Source organism: Salvelinus alpinus, chromosome 7 (assembly GCF_045679555.1).
Source record: "Salvelinus alpinus chromosome 7, SLU_Salpinus.1, whole genome shotgun sequence".
Classification (NCBI taxonomy): Eukaryota; Metazoa; Chordata; class Actinopteri; order Salmoniformes; family Salmonidae; genus Salvelinus; species Salvelinus alpinus.
In genome coordinates, this window is record NC_092092.1 from 18,202,091 (window position 1) to 18,216,467 (window position 14,377).

The 14,377-nt window shown below is 51.1% G+C and overlaps 1 protein-coding gene across 4 annotated transcripts in view; it reads left to right on the forward strand.

The window, feature by feature from the left end:
• LOC139580538 (proteasome activator complex subunit 4B-like) overlaps nucleotides 1-14,377 on the forward strand; it is an 84,361-nt gene that overhangs the window by 65,081 nt on the left and 4,903 nt on the right. For all 4 annotated transcript variants that reach the window (XM_071409314.1, XM_071409315.1, XM_071409317.1 and 1 more), the window contains 7 exons: nucleotides 177-281; nucleotides 558-649; nucleotides 980-1,111; nucleotides 3,662-3,870; nucleotides 4,240-4,325; nucleotides 4,427-4,555; nucleotides 7,178-7,333. In XM_071409314.1, the coding sequence (XP_071265415.1) occupies nucleotides 177-281; nucleotides 558-649; nucleotides 980-1,111; nucleotides 3,662-3,870; nucleotides 4,240-4,325; nucleotides 4,427-4,555; nucleotides 7,178-7,333 (909 nt within the window). The remainder of the gene's footprint in view (nucleotides 1-176; nucleotides 282-557; nucleotides 650-979; nucleotides 1,112-3,661; nucleotides 3,871-4,239; nucleotides 4,326-4,426; nucleotides 4,556-7,177; nucleotides 7,334-14,377) is intronic.

Genomic DNA, 14,377 nt, shown 5'->3' on the forward strand with positions numbered 1-14,377 from the left:
ACATACACCATGGTCAAATAAGCGCACACACACCAGACTCATAATCAGTACTTTACATTTCTCCACTTGCCAGGCAAATAAGAACGTGTGTGTGTGTCTGACTTAACTGGATAAATAAAAGTTAAATATTTTTGAAGTTCTTGACCTTTGACTCTGGACCTGTGTTCCCCTCCCAGGTTGAGAGTCTATGGGAGCTGCTGTGTCCTCTGCTCCGTACAGCACTGAACAACATCACTGTAGAGACCTACGCTGACTGGGGCACCTGCATCGCCACCGCCTGTGTAAGCTGCTAGCCCTCCCTCTCATATCAGCAGTCCATTTCTTTCAGCTTCTTTCTCAATCAGTAGTTCCTCCATTCCCAAATGCATCCTCTCTCCTTACTTCTTTCTCAAAGCATTAGAGGAGAAGGCCAGACCGGGAAGGACCTTGGATCTTCTCTTCCAATGCATTTAAGGAGGCGAGGAGTGAATGCAGGAATGAGGAAAGACTGTCCCATCTGACATGATTCTGTTTTCCTGCATCCACATCTTTGACCTTTGTGTTTTTGTGTGGTACAGGAGAGCAGAGACCCCAGGAAGCTCCACTGGCTGTTTGAGATGCTGATGGAATCTCCAGTCAACGGGGAGGGGGGATCCTTCGTAGACGCCTGGTGAGGAGAAACTTTACCAACCCTTGAACTGTCAGATAGACAGGCAGATCTCTGTACGGTCTTTCTCCTAGATTATGAACTGTCAGATAGACAGGCAGATCTCTGTACGGTCTTTCTCCTAGATTATGTTCCATGCACACGCAAAGGCCCCCAAAGCAACATTCAGTCTCTTGTCAATTGAAACCAATAAAAACCAAACTCTTGTAGGTGTGTGGGGGGGGGGGAGCTAGGCAGTGTAGACCCCCACAGCTAGGCAGTGTAGACCTCCCACAATGGTAGGTAGGGGAAACACTTTATTTTTGTGTTAGTGTCTATAACTCTCCTCTCCAGTCGTCTGTATGTGCTGCAGGGAGGCCTGGCTCAGCAGGAGTGGAGGGTCCCTGAGCTGCTCCACAGACTGCTGCAGTACCTAGAGCCCAAACTCACACAGGTCTACAAGAACGTCCGCGAGCGCATCGGCAGGTAGGACCTCTCTTACATCCATTGACCGAACACTAATGCAGTATTTTAAAAGTATACTATCGATATACTTTTCAAATGGCGTATTTCCACTAACACTTACCCCAGTGTTTTACCCAAAAGGCTGACTTGTTTCCACCCCCACGGCCTGGCCCCAGGTTCTCACTGAGCCATGTTCCTGCTCTGACTTGTTTCCACCCCCACGGCCTGGCCCCAGGTTCTCACTGAGCCATGTTCCTGCTCTGACTTGTTTCCACCCCCACGGCCTGACCCCAGGTTCTCACTGAGCCATGTTCCTGCTCTGACTGGTTTCCACCCCCACGGCCTGACCCCAGGTTCTCACTGAGCCATGTTCCTGCTCTGACTGGTTTCCACCTCCACGGCCTGGCCCCAGGTTCTCACTGAGCCATGTTCCTGCTCTGACTTGTTTCCACCCCCACGGCCTGACCCCAGGTTCTCACTGAGCCATGTTCCTGCTCTGACTGGTTTCCACCTCCACGGCCTGACCCCAGGTTCTCACTGAGCCATGTTCCTGCTCTGACTGGTTTCCACCCCCACGGCCTGACCCCAGGTTCTCACTGAGCCATGTTCCTGCTCTGACTGGTTTCCACCTCCACGGCCTGGCCCCAGGTTCTCACTGAGCCATGTTCCTGCTCTGACTTGTTTCCACCCCCACGGCCTGACCCCAGGTTCTCACTGAGCCATGTTCCTGCTCTGACTGGTTTCCACCTCCACGGCCTGACCCCAGGTTCTCACTGAGCCATGTTCCTGCTCTGACTTGTTTCCACCCCCACGGCCTGACCCCAGGTTCTCACTGAGCCATGTTCCTGCTCTGACTTGTTTCTACCTCCACGGCCTGGCCCCAGGTTCTCACTGAGCCATGTTCCTGCTCTGACTGGTTTCCACCCCCACGGCCTGACCCCAGGTTCTCACTGAGCCATGTTCCTGCTCTGACTGGTTTCCACCTCCACGGCCTGGCCCCAGGTTCTCACTGAGCCATGTTCCTGCTCTGACTTGTTTCCACCCCCACAGCCTGACCCCAGGTTCTCACTGAGCCATGTTCCTGCTCTGACTGGTTTCCACCTCCACGGCCTGACCCCAGGTTCTCACTGAGCCATGTTCCTGCTCTGACTTGTTTCCACCCCCACGGCCTGACCCCAGGTTCTCACTGAGCCATGTTCCTGCTCTGACTTGTTTCCACCCCCACGGCCTGACCCCAGGTTCTCACTGAGCCATGTTCCTGCTCTGACTTGTTTCCACCTCCACGGCCTGACCCCAGGTTCTCACTGAGCCATGTTCCTGCTCTGACTTGTTTCCACCTCCACGGCCTGACCCCAGGTTCTCACTGAGCCATGTTCCTGCTCTGACTTGTTTCCACCCCCACGGCCTGGCCCCAGGTTCTCACTGAGCCATGTTCCTGCTCTGACTTGTTTCCACCTCCACGGCCTGACCCCAGGTTCTCACTGAGCCATGTTCCTGCTCTGACTTGTTTCCACCTCCACGGCCTGACCCCAGGTTCTCACTGAGCCATGTTCCTGCTCTGACTTGTTTCCACCTCCACGGCCTGTTCCCAGGTTCTCACTGAGCCATGTTCCTGCTCTGACTGGTTTCCACCTCCACGGCCTGACCCCAGGTTCTCACTGAGCCATGTTCCTGCTCTGACTTGTTTCCACCTCCACGGCCTGACCCCAGGTTCTCACTGAGCCATGTTCCTGCTCTGACTGGTTTCCACCTCCACGGCCTGTTCCCAGGTTCTCACTGAGCCATGTTCCTGCTCTGACTTGGAGCTAAGGCCCTGGCCTCTGGTACTTTTCATCTGGCATTTACTTAATGGCTGACTGTGAACATGGATGAATACCTTCCATGGTTAACAACTAGTCACAACAAACTGTCTTGATGATGCAGAGGTTGTTAATTATGCTCTTCACAAGTACTCAGTGTCAGCCCTGGCTATATGGAAACACAGTTCCCAAAAAATAACACTAGAGCCCACGTAATCATAATCTGGTGGTGTAATGGAAACTGCCCAAAAGATGATGGTAAGGGACTACCGCTTCCCACTGTTTTTCTTCTTCACTGATGTTTACACACACCCACCATCATGCTCTCTTATTGTTCCCCTCCCTCCCTCTCTCTCTGTCTGTCCTCCCCCTTTCTCTCTCTGTCCTCCCCCTTTCTCTCTCTGTCCTCCCCCTTTCTCTCTCTGTCCTCCCCCTTTCTCTCTCTGTCCTCCCCCTTTCTCTCTCTGTCCTCCCCCTTTCTCTCTCTGTCCTCCCCCTTTCTCTCTCTGTCCTCCCCCTTTCTCTCTCTGTCCTCCCCCTTTCTCTCTCTGTCCTCTCCCCCTTTCTCTCTCTGTCCTCTCCCCCTTTCTCTCTCTGTCCTCCCCCCCTTTCTCTCTCTGTCCTCCCCCCTTTCTCTCTCTGTCCTCCCCCCCTTTCTTTCTCTGTCATCCCCCCCTTTCTCTCTCTGTCCTCCCCCCCTTTCTCTCTCTGTCCTCCCCCCCCTTTCTCTCTCTCTGTGTCCTCCCCCCCTCTCTCTCTCTCTCCTCCCCAGCGTCCTCACCTACATCTTCATGATAGACGTCAACCTGCCGTACACCCAGCCCACAGCCTCGCCTCGCATCAAGGAGTTCACAGAGCGGGTACTGCTGCGCCTCAAACCCCTGACGGAGGGGGACGAGGAGATCCAGAACCACGTGGTAGAGGAGAACGAGGTGGGGGAGCAGGACGAGAGGACACAGGCCATCAAACTACTGAAGACAGGTACGACCCCTAACCCTAACACAGGCCATCAAACTACTGAAGACAGGTACGACCCCTAACCCTAACACAGGCCATCAAACTACTGAAGACAGGTACGACCCCTAACCCTAACACAGGCCATCAAACTACTGAAGACCGGTACGACCCCTAACCTTAACACAGGCCATCAAACTACTGAAGACGGGTAAGAGACCAGAGGATAGGGAGAGCGAGAGCATATTGATGATAAACCCAGTTGTAAAGCAAAATAAAACAGTCTCCGCACATCTAAGATCAATGCACATTTGTCATTTTAATGTGTCAACCTTTCGGTTACAATGACCTTTGTCAGAGCATACAATGTAATAAAGGTTTTCTATTTGTTTCCAGTACTCAAGTGGCTGATGGCCAGTGCTGGACGCTCCTTTTCCACGGCTGTTCCAGAGCAGCTCCAGTTGCTGCCACTGCTGTTCAAGGTGGGTGGGTCAAGGAAGGAAGACACCTGGAGAGGAACCAGACTCAAAGGGGGAGGCCTATCCCTAATCCCTCTTCACTCTCCTCTGTCTTCCTGTTGTAGATCGCCCCGGTGGAGAATGATGACAGTTATGATGAGCTGAAGAGGGACGCTAAGACCTGTCTGTCTCTGATGTCCCAGGGACTGCTCTACACAGAGCAGATACCACTGGTCCTACTGGCCCTGCAAGAGGTAGGGACACGCATGCTCTGCAGGTGGTAGGTCACCACACACACACGTGCACGCAGTGTGGGAGGTGAGTCACTGGGCCATGCGCCTTTCATTTCTGACGCACACACACTTTTTCCACATTTTGTTACATTACAGCCTTATTCTCAAATGGATTAAATAAATAAAAAATCCTCAGCAATCTATCAATTGAATTTACTACTGATGGACTCCAATCAAGTTGTAGAAACATCTCAAGGATGATCAATGGAAACGGGAAGCACCTGAGATCAATTTCGAGTCTCTTAGCAAAGGGTCTGAATACTTATGTAAATAAGGTATTTAAGTTCATTTTTAATACATTTTCAAAAATGTTTTTAACCTGTTTTCACTTCGTCATTATGGGGTGTTGTGTGTAGATTCCTGAGGATTTTTTTTATTTTAGAATAAGGCTGTAACAAAATGTGGAAAAAGTCAAGGGTTCTGAATGCTACCTGACGGCACTGTAATTAAACCACTAGGTCTAAAGGCTATACCTACGCTGCGTTGTATGCCTCTTGAGTAAATCTGAGCAGGAAAAAACAGTGTATGCTATTCCATTCAAACAACTAGACCCTATGCACACATTCTAATCAAATTCCAAATCTTAATTGGTGCATTTCAAACTTCTTTTGTGAGGTGCAGCCGGGAACAAGTTCGGTACGATGGCGAGTGGTGTGGTCGGTAAATCAGATTTGGAGGATCCTCCATCATTGTTTAGATCTCCAGTGTAGGAACATTTTGGCTTTCTAATAGAAGCAAAAATGTATTGAACTTTGTAGGATATCGACTAAATGTATTTATTAGACCATTTAATTAATTTGCCCAAGATAATAAGACATGCATAAGTGATTCAAATTTTCCTTCAACTTTCTGAAGCGGCAACAGCGCGTGAATTCCCCCGTCTGTGTGCGCATCTGCTACTTTGTAGCCGTTAGCGATTATGCTAATGACTACGGTCTTCTGGTAGATGGAAAGGCTATCCCAAAAACCTACAAAGTAGTCTAAGCTGACCTGGCAGAATGATATCAGGATTATTTACATCACTTCAGTGGTGATTTGTTCAGCAAACTGCAATCACGTGTGCTACAGAAACAACGCTAACCAAGCAATGCTCTTGCTGGTGCGCACCTACATTGCTTTATTTAACTAGGCAAGTCCGTTAAGAACAAATTCTTATTCACAATGACAGCCTACCAAAAGGCCTCCTGCGGGGATGGGGGCTGGGATTAAATATAAATATAGGACAAAACACACATCCCGACAAGAGAGACAACACAAAACTACATAAAGAGAAACCTGAGACAACAACATAGCAAGGCAGCAACACATGACAACACAGCATGGTAGAAACACATGACAACAACATGGTAGCAGCACAAAACATGCTACAAATATTATTGAGCACAGACAACCGCACAAAGGGCAAGAAGGTAGAGACAACAATACATCACGTTAAGCAGCCACAACTGTCAGTAAGAGTTTTCAGTCAAGTTCAAGGGTATCTAAACCCAAAAATGAATATTTATTTTCACCAGACCACAAAATGGTCTCCTGATGGGGTTGAAGCATTGTTCTGGGCTTAGAACCTCCAATTGTCTCCTGATGGGGTTGAAGCATTGTTCTGGGCTTAGAACCTCCAATTGCCTCCTGATGGGGTTGAAGCATTGTTGTGGGCTTAGAACCTCCAATGGTCTCCTGATGGGGTTGAAGCATTGTTGTGGGCTTAGAACCTCCAATTGTCTCCTGATGGGGTTGAAGCATTGTTGTGGGCTTAGAACCTCCAATGGTCTCCTGATGGGGTTGAAGCATTGTTGTGGGCTTAGAACCTCCAATGGTCTCCTGATGGGGTTGAAGCATTGTTGTGGGCTTAGAACCTCCAATGGTCTCCTGATGGGGTTGAAGCATTGTTGTGGGCTTAGAACCTCCAATTGTCTCCTGATGGGGTTGAAGCATTGTTGTGGGCTTAGAACCTCCAATGGTCTCCTGATGGGGTTGAAGCATTGTTGTGGGCTTAGAACCTCCAATTGTCTCCTGATGGGGTTGAAGCATTGTTGTGGGCTTAGAACCTCCAATGGTCTCCTGATGGGGTTGAAGCATTGTTGTGGGCTTAGAACCTCCAATTGTCTCCTGATGGGGTTGAAGCATTGTTGTGGGCTTAGAACCTCCAATGGTCTCCTGATGGGGTTGAAGCATTGTTGTGGGCTTAGAACCTCCAATGGTCTCCTGATGGGGTTGAAGCATTGTTGTGGGCTTAGAACCTCCAATTGTCTCCTGATGGGGTTGAAGCATTGTTGTGGGCTTAGAACCTCCAATTGTGTTGTTTTTCTATTAAAGAAGTTTGATTATGAGACTGAAAAACTGGTAAAAATCTGAAACTTGTAATAACTGAATTAGGGGGTAAATTAAACATGTTATAGGGCCCTACATTATATGGCTCATCTATTCCTTTCTTAGTGTTGCATGTTTTACCCCCAAAAATGGAACCTGCTTTACCGAAACCGAACCGTGACCCCAAAACCTCAGATGCACACCAAACCGTGGGTTTGGTGAACCTTTACACCCATAGTTGTTGTTTTGTAATTAACGTTCTATGTTATCTTCCAGATAGCGGGCAGCAGTTCGTGGCATGCTCGCTACACGGTGCTGACGTACCTACAGATCATGGTCTTCTACAACCTGTTCACCTTTCTGAGCGACCAGGGAGCCGTCAACGACGTCAGAGCACTAGTCATACGCCTGCTGGAGGACGAGCAGCTAGAGGTAATGCACGCACACACACAGACGTATACTGTACGCACACACACACACACACATACTGTACACACACACACACACACACACACACACACACACACACACACACACACACACACACACACACACATACGCATGCACGCATGTGCACCCCGATTATCTCTCTCTCTCTAACACACACACACAGTCTTGTACAGCTAACCTGTAATTTGTAAGTCGCTCTGGATAAGAGCGTCTGCTAAATGACTTAAATGTAAATGTAAATGTACACACACACACATACTGTACACACACACACACACACACACACACACACACACACACACACACACACACAGACATGTACTGTACACGCACACACACACACACACACACACACACACACACACAGACATGTACTGTACAAACACACACACACAGACATGTACTGTACAGACACACAGGAAATTAATGTGGAAAAGGAGTTGAACAGGCATGAGTGGATGATCATTATACGGAACAAAGACATGGATATGTAGACTGATTAATGCCAGATAACATCACGGCTGAAAGAGCGAGGACAGCAGTGTGGGGAGGTAGGCCTATTGGTTACAGATCACATTGTGTAATTGCTGAGCAATCTGTCAGTGTGGGGGGGTGCTCACAGGCCCTTTCCTCCCTGTTTTACAGTTCTGTGTATGTAGGGATTAGGCACTCTTCCTCCCTCTGTCTACCTCCTCTTTCTCCCCCTCTGGTCCCTCTCTAACTTGTTGCTATGGGAACCACTGGCTGCAGGAGTATTATGTTGCTATGTGGAGGAGATTAAGGGGGAGGGGGTGAATAGATGGATTTTTCCATTTCTGTCTTTCTATCCAACTGTCCTCTAGGGAGGGCTGTGACGATTATGGAATTTTAGGTCACGATTAATTGTCATGCAAATAGGCATGGTAATTGTAGTAATAGTTTGTTTTAATGGTATGTTTTGAGCTTATAATGCATCTTTGAAAATTTAACTATGTCTAAAAAACAAATGGTTTTGCTGACCTTGGAACTTTTGAAAATGAACCTTCTCCTCACGACCGTGTCGTTCTGCTCGTAAAATGATAACCAACTCTACCCACTTAATGTCAAAACGGAAGAACTGCTATTGGGTAAACTATATCTAATTGAAGTTGAATCCAGCCTTCTCCTAAAATGAGTCTATTAAGACCATTATGACAACAACAAAATGAGTTCACGGTTATTGTCCATAATTATACCAGCCTTACTCTGGAGCCTAATATATTGACTTCCCTTGGTTGCTTGACACCTCTCGTTGCTAGGCGACATAAATTGGTTCACTCAATCAGTGACAGGATTGGGTTTAATACTGTTGTGTAAACATTGGACCGTGTGTGTCTGTTTAATAACATACATATACTGATCAGGACCTGCCAAGTCACATGGATACAATTTATTCATAATTATTTTCTAACGAGAAGTCCAGCGACACAAAAGGCCTGATGCTGGTTGCAGCTATAGATTCCTAGATTTCTCTTCCCCAGCCCACCGTATAGTACACAGCCTCTAACCTCTTCCCCAGCCCACCGTACAGTACACAGCCTCTAACCTCTCCCCCAGCCCACCGTACAGTACACAGCCTCTAACCTCTTCCCCAGCCCACCGTACAGTACACAGCCTCTAACCTCTCCCCCAGCCCACCGTACAGTACACAGCCTCTAACGACCTCTCCCCCAGCCCACCGTACAGTACACAGCCTCTGACCTCTTCACCAGCCCACCGTACAGTACACAGCCTCTAACCTCTCCCCCAGCCCACCGTACAGTACACAGCCTCTAACCTCCTCTCCCCCAGCCCACCGTACAGTACACAGCCTCTAACCTCTCCCCCAGCCCACCGTACAGTACACAGCCTCTAACCTCTCCCCCAGCCCACCGTACAGTACACAGCCTCTGACCTCTCCCCCAGCCCACCGTACAGTACACAGCCTCTAACCTCTCCCCCAGCCCACCGTACAGTACACAGCCTCTAACCTCTTCACCAGCCCACCGTACAGTACACAGCCTCTGACCTCTTCACCAGCCCACCGTACAGTACACAGCCTCTAACCTCTTCACCAGCCTACCATACAGTACACAGCCTCTAACGACCTCTTCCCCAGCCCACCGTATAGTACACAGCCTCTAACCTCTTCCCCAGCCCACCGTACAGTACACAGCCTCTGACCTCTTCACCAGCCCACCGTACAGTACACAGCCTCTGACCTCTTCACCAGCCCACCGTACAGTACACAGCCTCTAACGACCTCTTCACCAGCCCACCGTACAGTACACAGCCTCTAACGACCTCTTCCCCAGCCCACCGTATAGTACACAGCCTCTAACCTCTTCCCCAGCCCACCGTACAGTATACAGCCTCTGACCTCTTCACCAGCCCACCGTACAGTACACAGCCTCTAACGACCTCTTCACCAGCCCACCGTACAGTACACAGCCTCTAACGACCTCTTCCCCAGCCCACCGTATAGTACACAGCCTCTAACCTCTTCCCCAGCCCACCGTACAGTATACAGCCTCTAACGACCTCTTCACCAGCCCACCGTACAGTACACAGCCTCTAACGACCTCTTCCCCAGCCCACCGTATAGTACACAGCCTCTAACCTCTCCCCCAGCCCACCGTACAGTACACAGCCTCTAACGACCTCTTCCCCAGCCCACCGTATAGTACACAGCCTCTAACCTCTCCCCCAGCCCACCGTACAGTACACAGTCTCTGACCTCTTCACCAGCCCACCGTACAGTACACAGCCTCTAACCTCTCCCCCAGCCCACCGTACAGTACACAGCCTCTAACCTCTCCCCCAGCCCACCGTACAGTACACAGCCTCTAACCTCTCCCCCAGCCCACCGTACAGTACACAGCCTCTGACCTCTTCACCAGCCCACCGTACAGTACACAGCCTCTAACCTCTCCCCCAGCCCACCGTACAGTACACAGCCTCTAACCTCCTCTCCCCCAGCCCACCGTACAGTACACAGCCTCTAACCTCCTCTCCCCCAGCCCACCGTACAGTACACAGCCTCTAACCTCTCCCCCAGCCCACCGTACAGTACACAGCCTCTAACCTCCTCTCCCCCAGCCCACCGTACAGTACACAGCCTCTGACCTCCTCTCCCCCAGCCCACCGTACAGTACACAGCCTCTGACCTCCTCTCCCCCAGCCCACCGTACAGTACACAGCCTCTAACCTCTTCACCAGCCCACCGTACAGTACACAGCCTCTGACCTCTTCACCAGCCCACCGTACAGTACACAGCCTCTAACCTCTTCACCAGCCTACCGTACAGTACACAGCCTCTAACGACCTCTTCCCCAGCCCACCGTATAGTACACAGCCTCTAACCTCTTCCCCAGCCCACCGTACAGTACACAGCCTCTGACCTCTTCACCAGCCCACCGTACAGTACACAGCCTCTAACCTCTTCACCAGCCTACCGTACAGTACACAGCCTCTAACGACCTCTTCCCCAGCCCACCGTACAGTACACAGCCTCTAACGACCTCTTCACCAGCCCACCGTACAGTACACAGCCTCTAACGACCTCTTCCCCAGCCCACCGTATAGTACACAGCCTCTAACCTCTTCCCCAGCCCACCGTACAGTATACAGCCTCTGACCTCTTCACCAGCCCACCGTACAGTACACAGCCTCTAACGACCTCTTCACCAGCCCACCGTACAGTACACAGCCTCTAACGAACTCTTCCCCAGCCCACCGTATAGTACACAGCCTCTAACCTCTTCCCCAGCCCACCGTACAGTACACAGCCTCTGACCTCCTCTCCCCCAGCCCACCGTACAGTACACAGCCTCTAACCTCTTCACCAGCCCACCGTACAGTACACAGCCTCTGACCTCTTCACCAGCCCACCGTACAGTACACAGCCTCTAACCTCTTCACCAGCCTACCGTACAGTACACAGCCTCTAACGACCTCTTCCCCAGCCCACCGTACAGTACACAGCCTCTAACGACCTCTTCACCAGCCCACCGTACAGTACACAGCCTCTAACGACCTCTTCCCCAGCCCACCGTATAGTACACAGCCTCTAACCTCTTCCCCAGCCCACCGTACAGTATACAGCCTCTGACCTCTTCACCAGCCCACCGTACAGTACACAGCCTCTAACGACCTCTTCACCAGCCCACCGTACAGTACACAGCCTCTAACGACCTCTTCACCAGCCCACCGTACAGTACACAGCCTCTAACGACCTCTTCCCCAGCCCACCGTATAGTACACAGCCTCTAACCTCTTCCCCAGCCCACCGTACAGTATACAGCCTCTGACCTCTTCACCAGCCCACCGTACAGTACACAGCCTCTAACGACCTCTTCACCAGCCCACCGTACAGTACACAGCCTCTAACGAACTCTTCCCCAGCCCACCGTATAGTACACAGCCTCTAACCTCTTCCCCAGCCCACCGTACAGTACACAGCCTCTGACCTCCTCTCCCCCAGCCCACCGTACAGTACACAGCCTCTAACCTCTTCACCAGCCCACCGTACAGTACACAGCCTCTGACCTCTTCACCAGCCCACCGTACAGTACACAGCCTCTAACCTCTTCACCAGCCTACCGTACAGTACACAGCCTCTAACGACCTCTTCCCCAGCCCACCGTACAGTACACAGCCTCTAACGACCTCTTCACCAGCCCACCGTACAGTACACAGCCTCTAACGACCTCTTCCCCAGCCCACCGTATAGTACACAGCCTCTAACCTCTTCCCCAGCCCACCGTACAGTATACAGCCTCTGACCTCTTCACCAGCCCACCGTACAGTACACAGCCTCTAACGACCTCTTCACCAGCCCACCGTACAGTACACAGCCTCTAACGACCTCTTCCCCAGCCCACCGTATAGTACACAGCCTATAACCTCTTCCCCAGCCCACCGTACAGTACACAGCCTCTGACCTCTTCACCAGCCCACCGTACAGTACACAGCCTCTAACGACCTCTTCACCAGCCCACCGTACAGTACACAGCCTCTAACGACCTCTTCCCCAGCCCACCGTATAGTACACAGCCTCTAACCTCTTCCCCAGCCCACCGTACAGTATACAGCCTCTGACCTCTTCACCAGCCCACCGTACAGTACACAGCCTCTAATGACCTCTTCACCAGCCCACCGTACAGTACACAGCCTCTAACGACCTCTTCCCCAGCCCACCGTATAGTACACAGCCTCTAACCTCTTCCCCAGCCCACCGTACAGTATACAGCCTCTAACGACCTCTTCACCAGCCCACCGTACAGTACACAGCCTCTAACGACCTCTTCCCCAGCCCACCGTATAGTACACAGCCTCTAACCTCTCCCCCAGCCCACCGTACAGTACACAGCCTCTAACGACCTCTCCCGCAGCCCACCGTACAGTACACAGTCTCTGACTTCTTCACCAGCCCACCGTACAGTACACAGCCTCTAACCTCTCCCCCAGCCCACCGTACAGTACACAGCCTCTAACCTCTCCCCCAGCCCACCGTACAGTACACAGCCTCTAACCTCTCCCCCAGCCCACCGTACAGTACACAGCCTCTGACCTCTTCACCAGCCCACCGTACAGTACACAGCCTCTAACCTCTCCCCCAGCCCACCGTACAGTACACAGCCTCTAACCTCCTCTCCCCCAGCCCACCGTACAGTACACAGCCTCTAACCTCTCCCCCAGCCCACCGTACAGTACACAGCCTCTAACCTCTCCCCCAGCCCACCGTACAGTACACAGCCTCTAACCTCCTCTCCCCCAGCCCACCGTACAGTACACAGTCTCTGACCTCCTCTCCCCCAGCCCACCGTACAGTACACAGCCTCTAACCTCTTCACCAGCCCACCGTACAGTACACAGCCTCTGACCTCTTCACCAGCCCACCGTACAGTACACAGCCTCTAACCTCTTCACCAGCCTACCGTACAGTACACAGCCTCTAACGACCTCTTCCCCAGCCCACCGTATAGTACACAGCCTCTAACCTCTTCCCCAGCCCACCGTACAGTACACAGCCTCTGACCTCTTCACCAGCCCACCGTACAGTACACAGCCTCTAACGACCTCTTCACCAGCCCACCGTACAGTACACAGCCTCTAACGACCTCCTCCCCAGCCCACCGTATAGTACACAGCCTCTAACCTCTTCCCCAGCCCACCGTACAGTATACAGCCTCTGACCTCTTCACCAGCCCACCGTACAGTACACAGCCTCTAACGACCTCTTCACCAGCCCACCGTACAGTACACAGCCTCTAACGACCTCTTCCCCAGCCCACCGTACAGTATACAGCCTCTGACCTCTTCACCAGCCTACCATACAGTACACAGCCTAGCTACAAAACAGTCCTGAGCCTTTGTGCGCTCAATGGTGAGACTGAATCACTCAATGAACTCCAGTCTCTCTGTTCTGTTTTCTCCTCTTTTCTCTCTCTAGCTCCATCTAAATTAGTCCTTCTGTGATTCCTCGCTTCCCATCAGTGTTGTTGAAGGTCCAAGGTCACTCCCCCTAAGACCTTCTCCAATGCATTTTGAGGAGGCGGCGAGGAGGAGAATTTGGATAGAGCTTCTGAGTTGAGCCGAGTTAGTCAGTACAGACTGAGCCACCCAGCTCCGTACAGTTGAAGTCGGAAGTTTACATACACTTAGGTTGGAGTCATTAAAACTCATTTTTCAACCACTCCACAAATTTCTTGTTAACCAACTATAGTTTTGGCAAGTAGGTTAGGACATCTACTTTGTGCATGACACAAGTCATTTTTCCAACAATTGTTTACAGACAGTGAATTATAAGTGAAATAATCTATCACAATTCCAGTGGTTCAGAAGTTTACATACACTAAGTTGACTGTGCCTTTAAACAGCTTGGAAAATTCCAGAAAATTATGTAATGGCTTTAGAAGCTTCTGATAGGCTAATTGACATAATTTGAGTCAATTGGAGGTGTACCTGTGGATGTATTTCAAGGCCTACCTTCAAACTCAGTGCCTCTTTGCTTGACATCATGGGAAA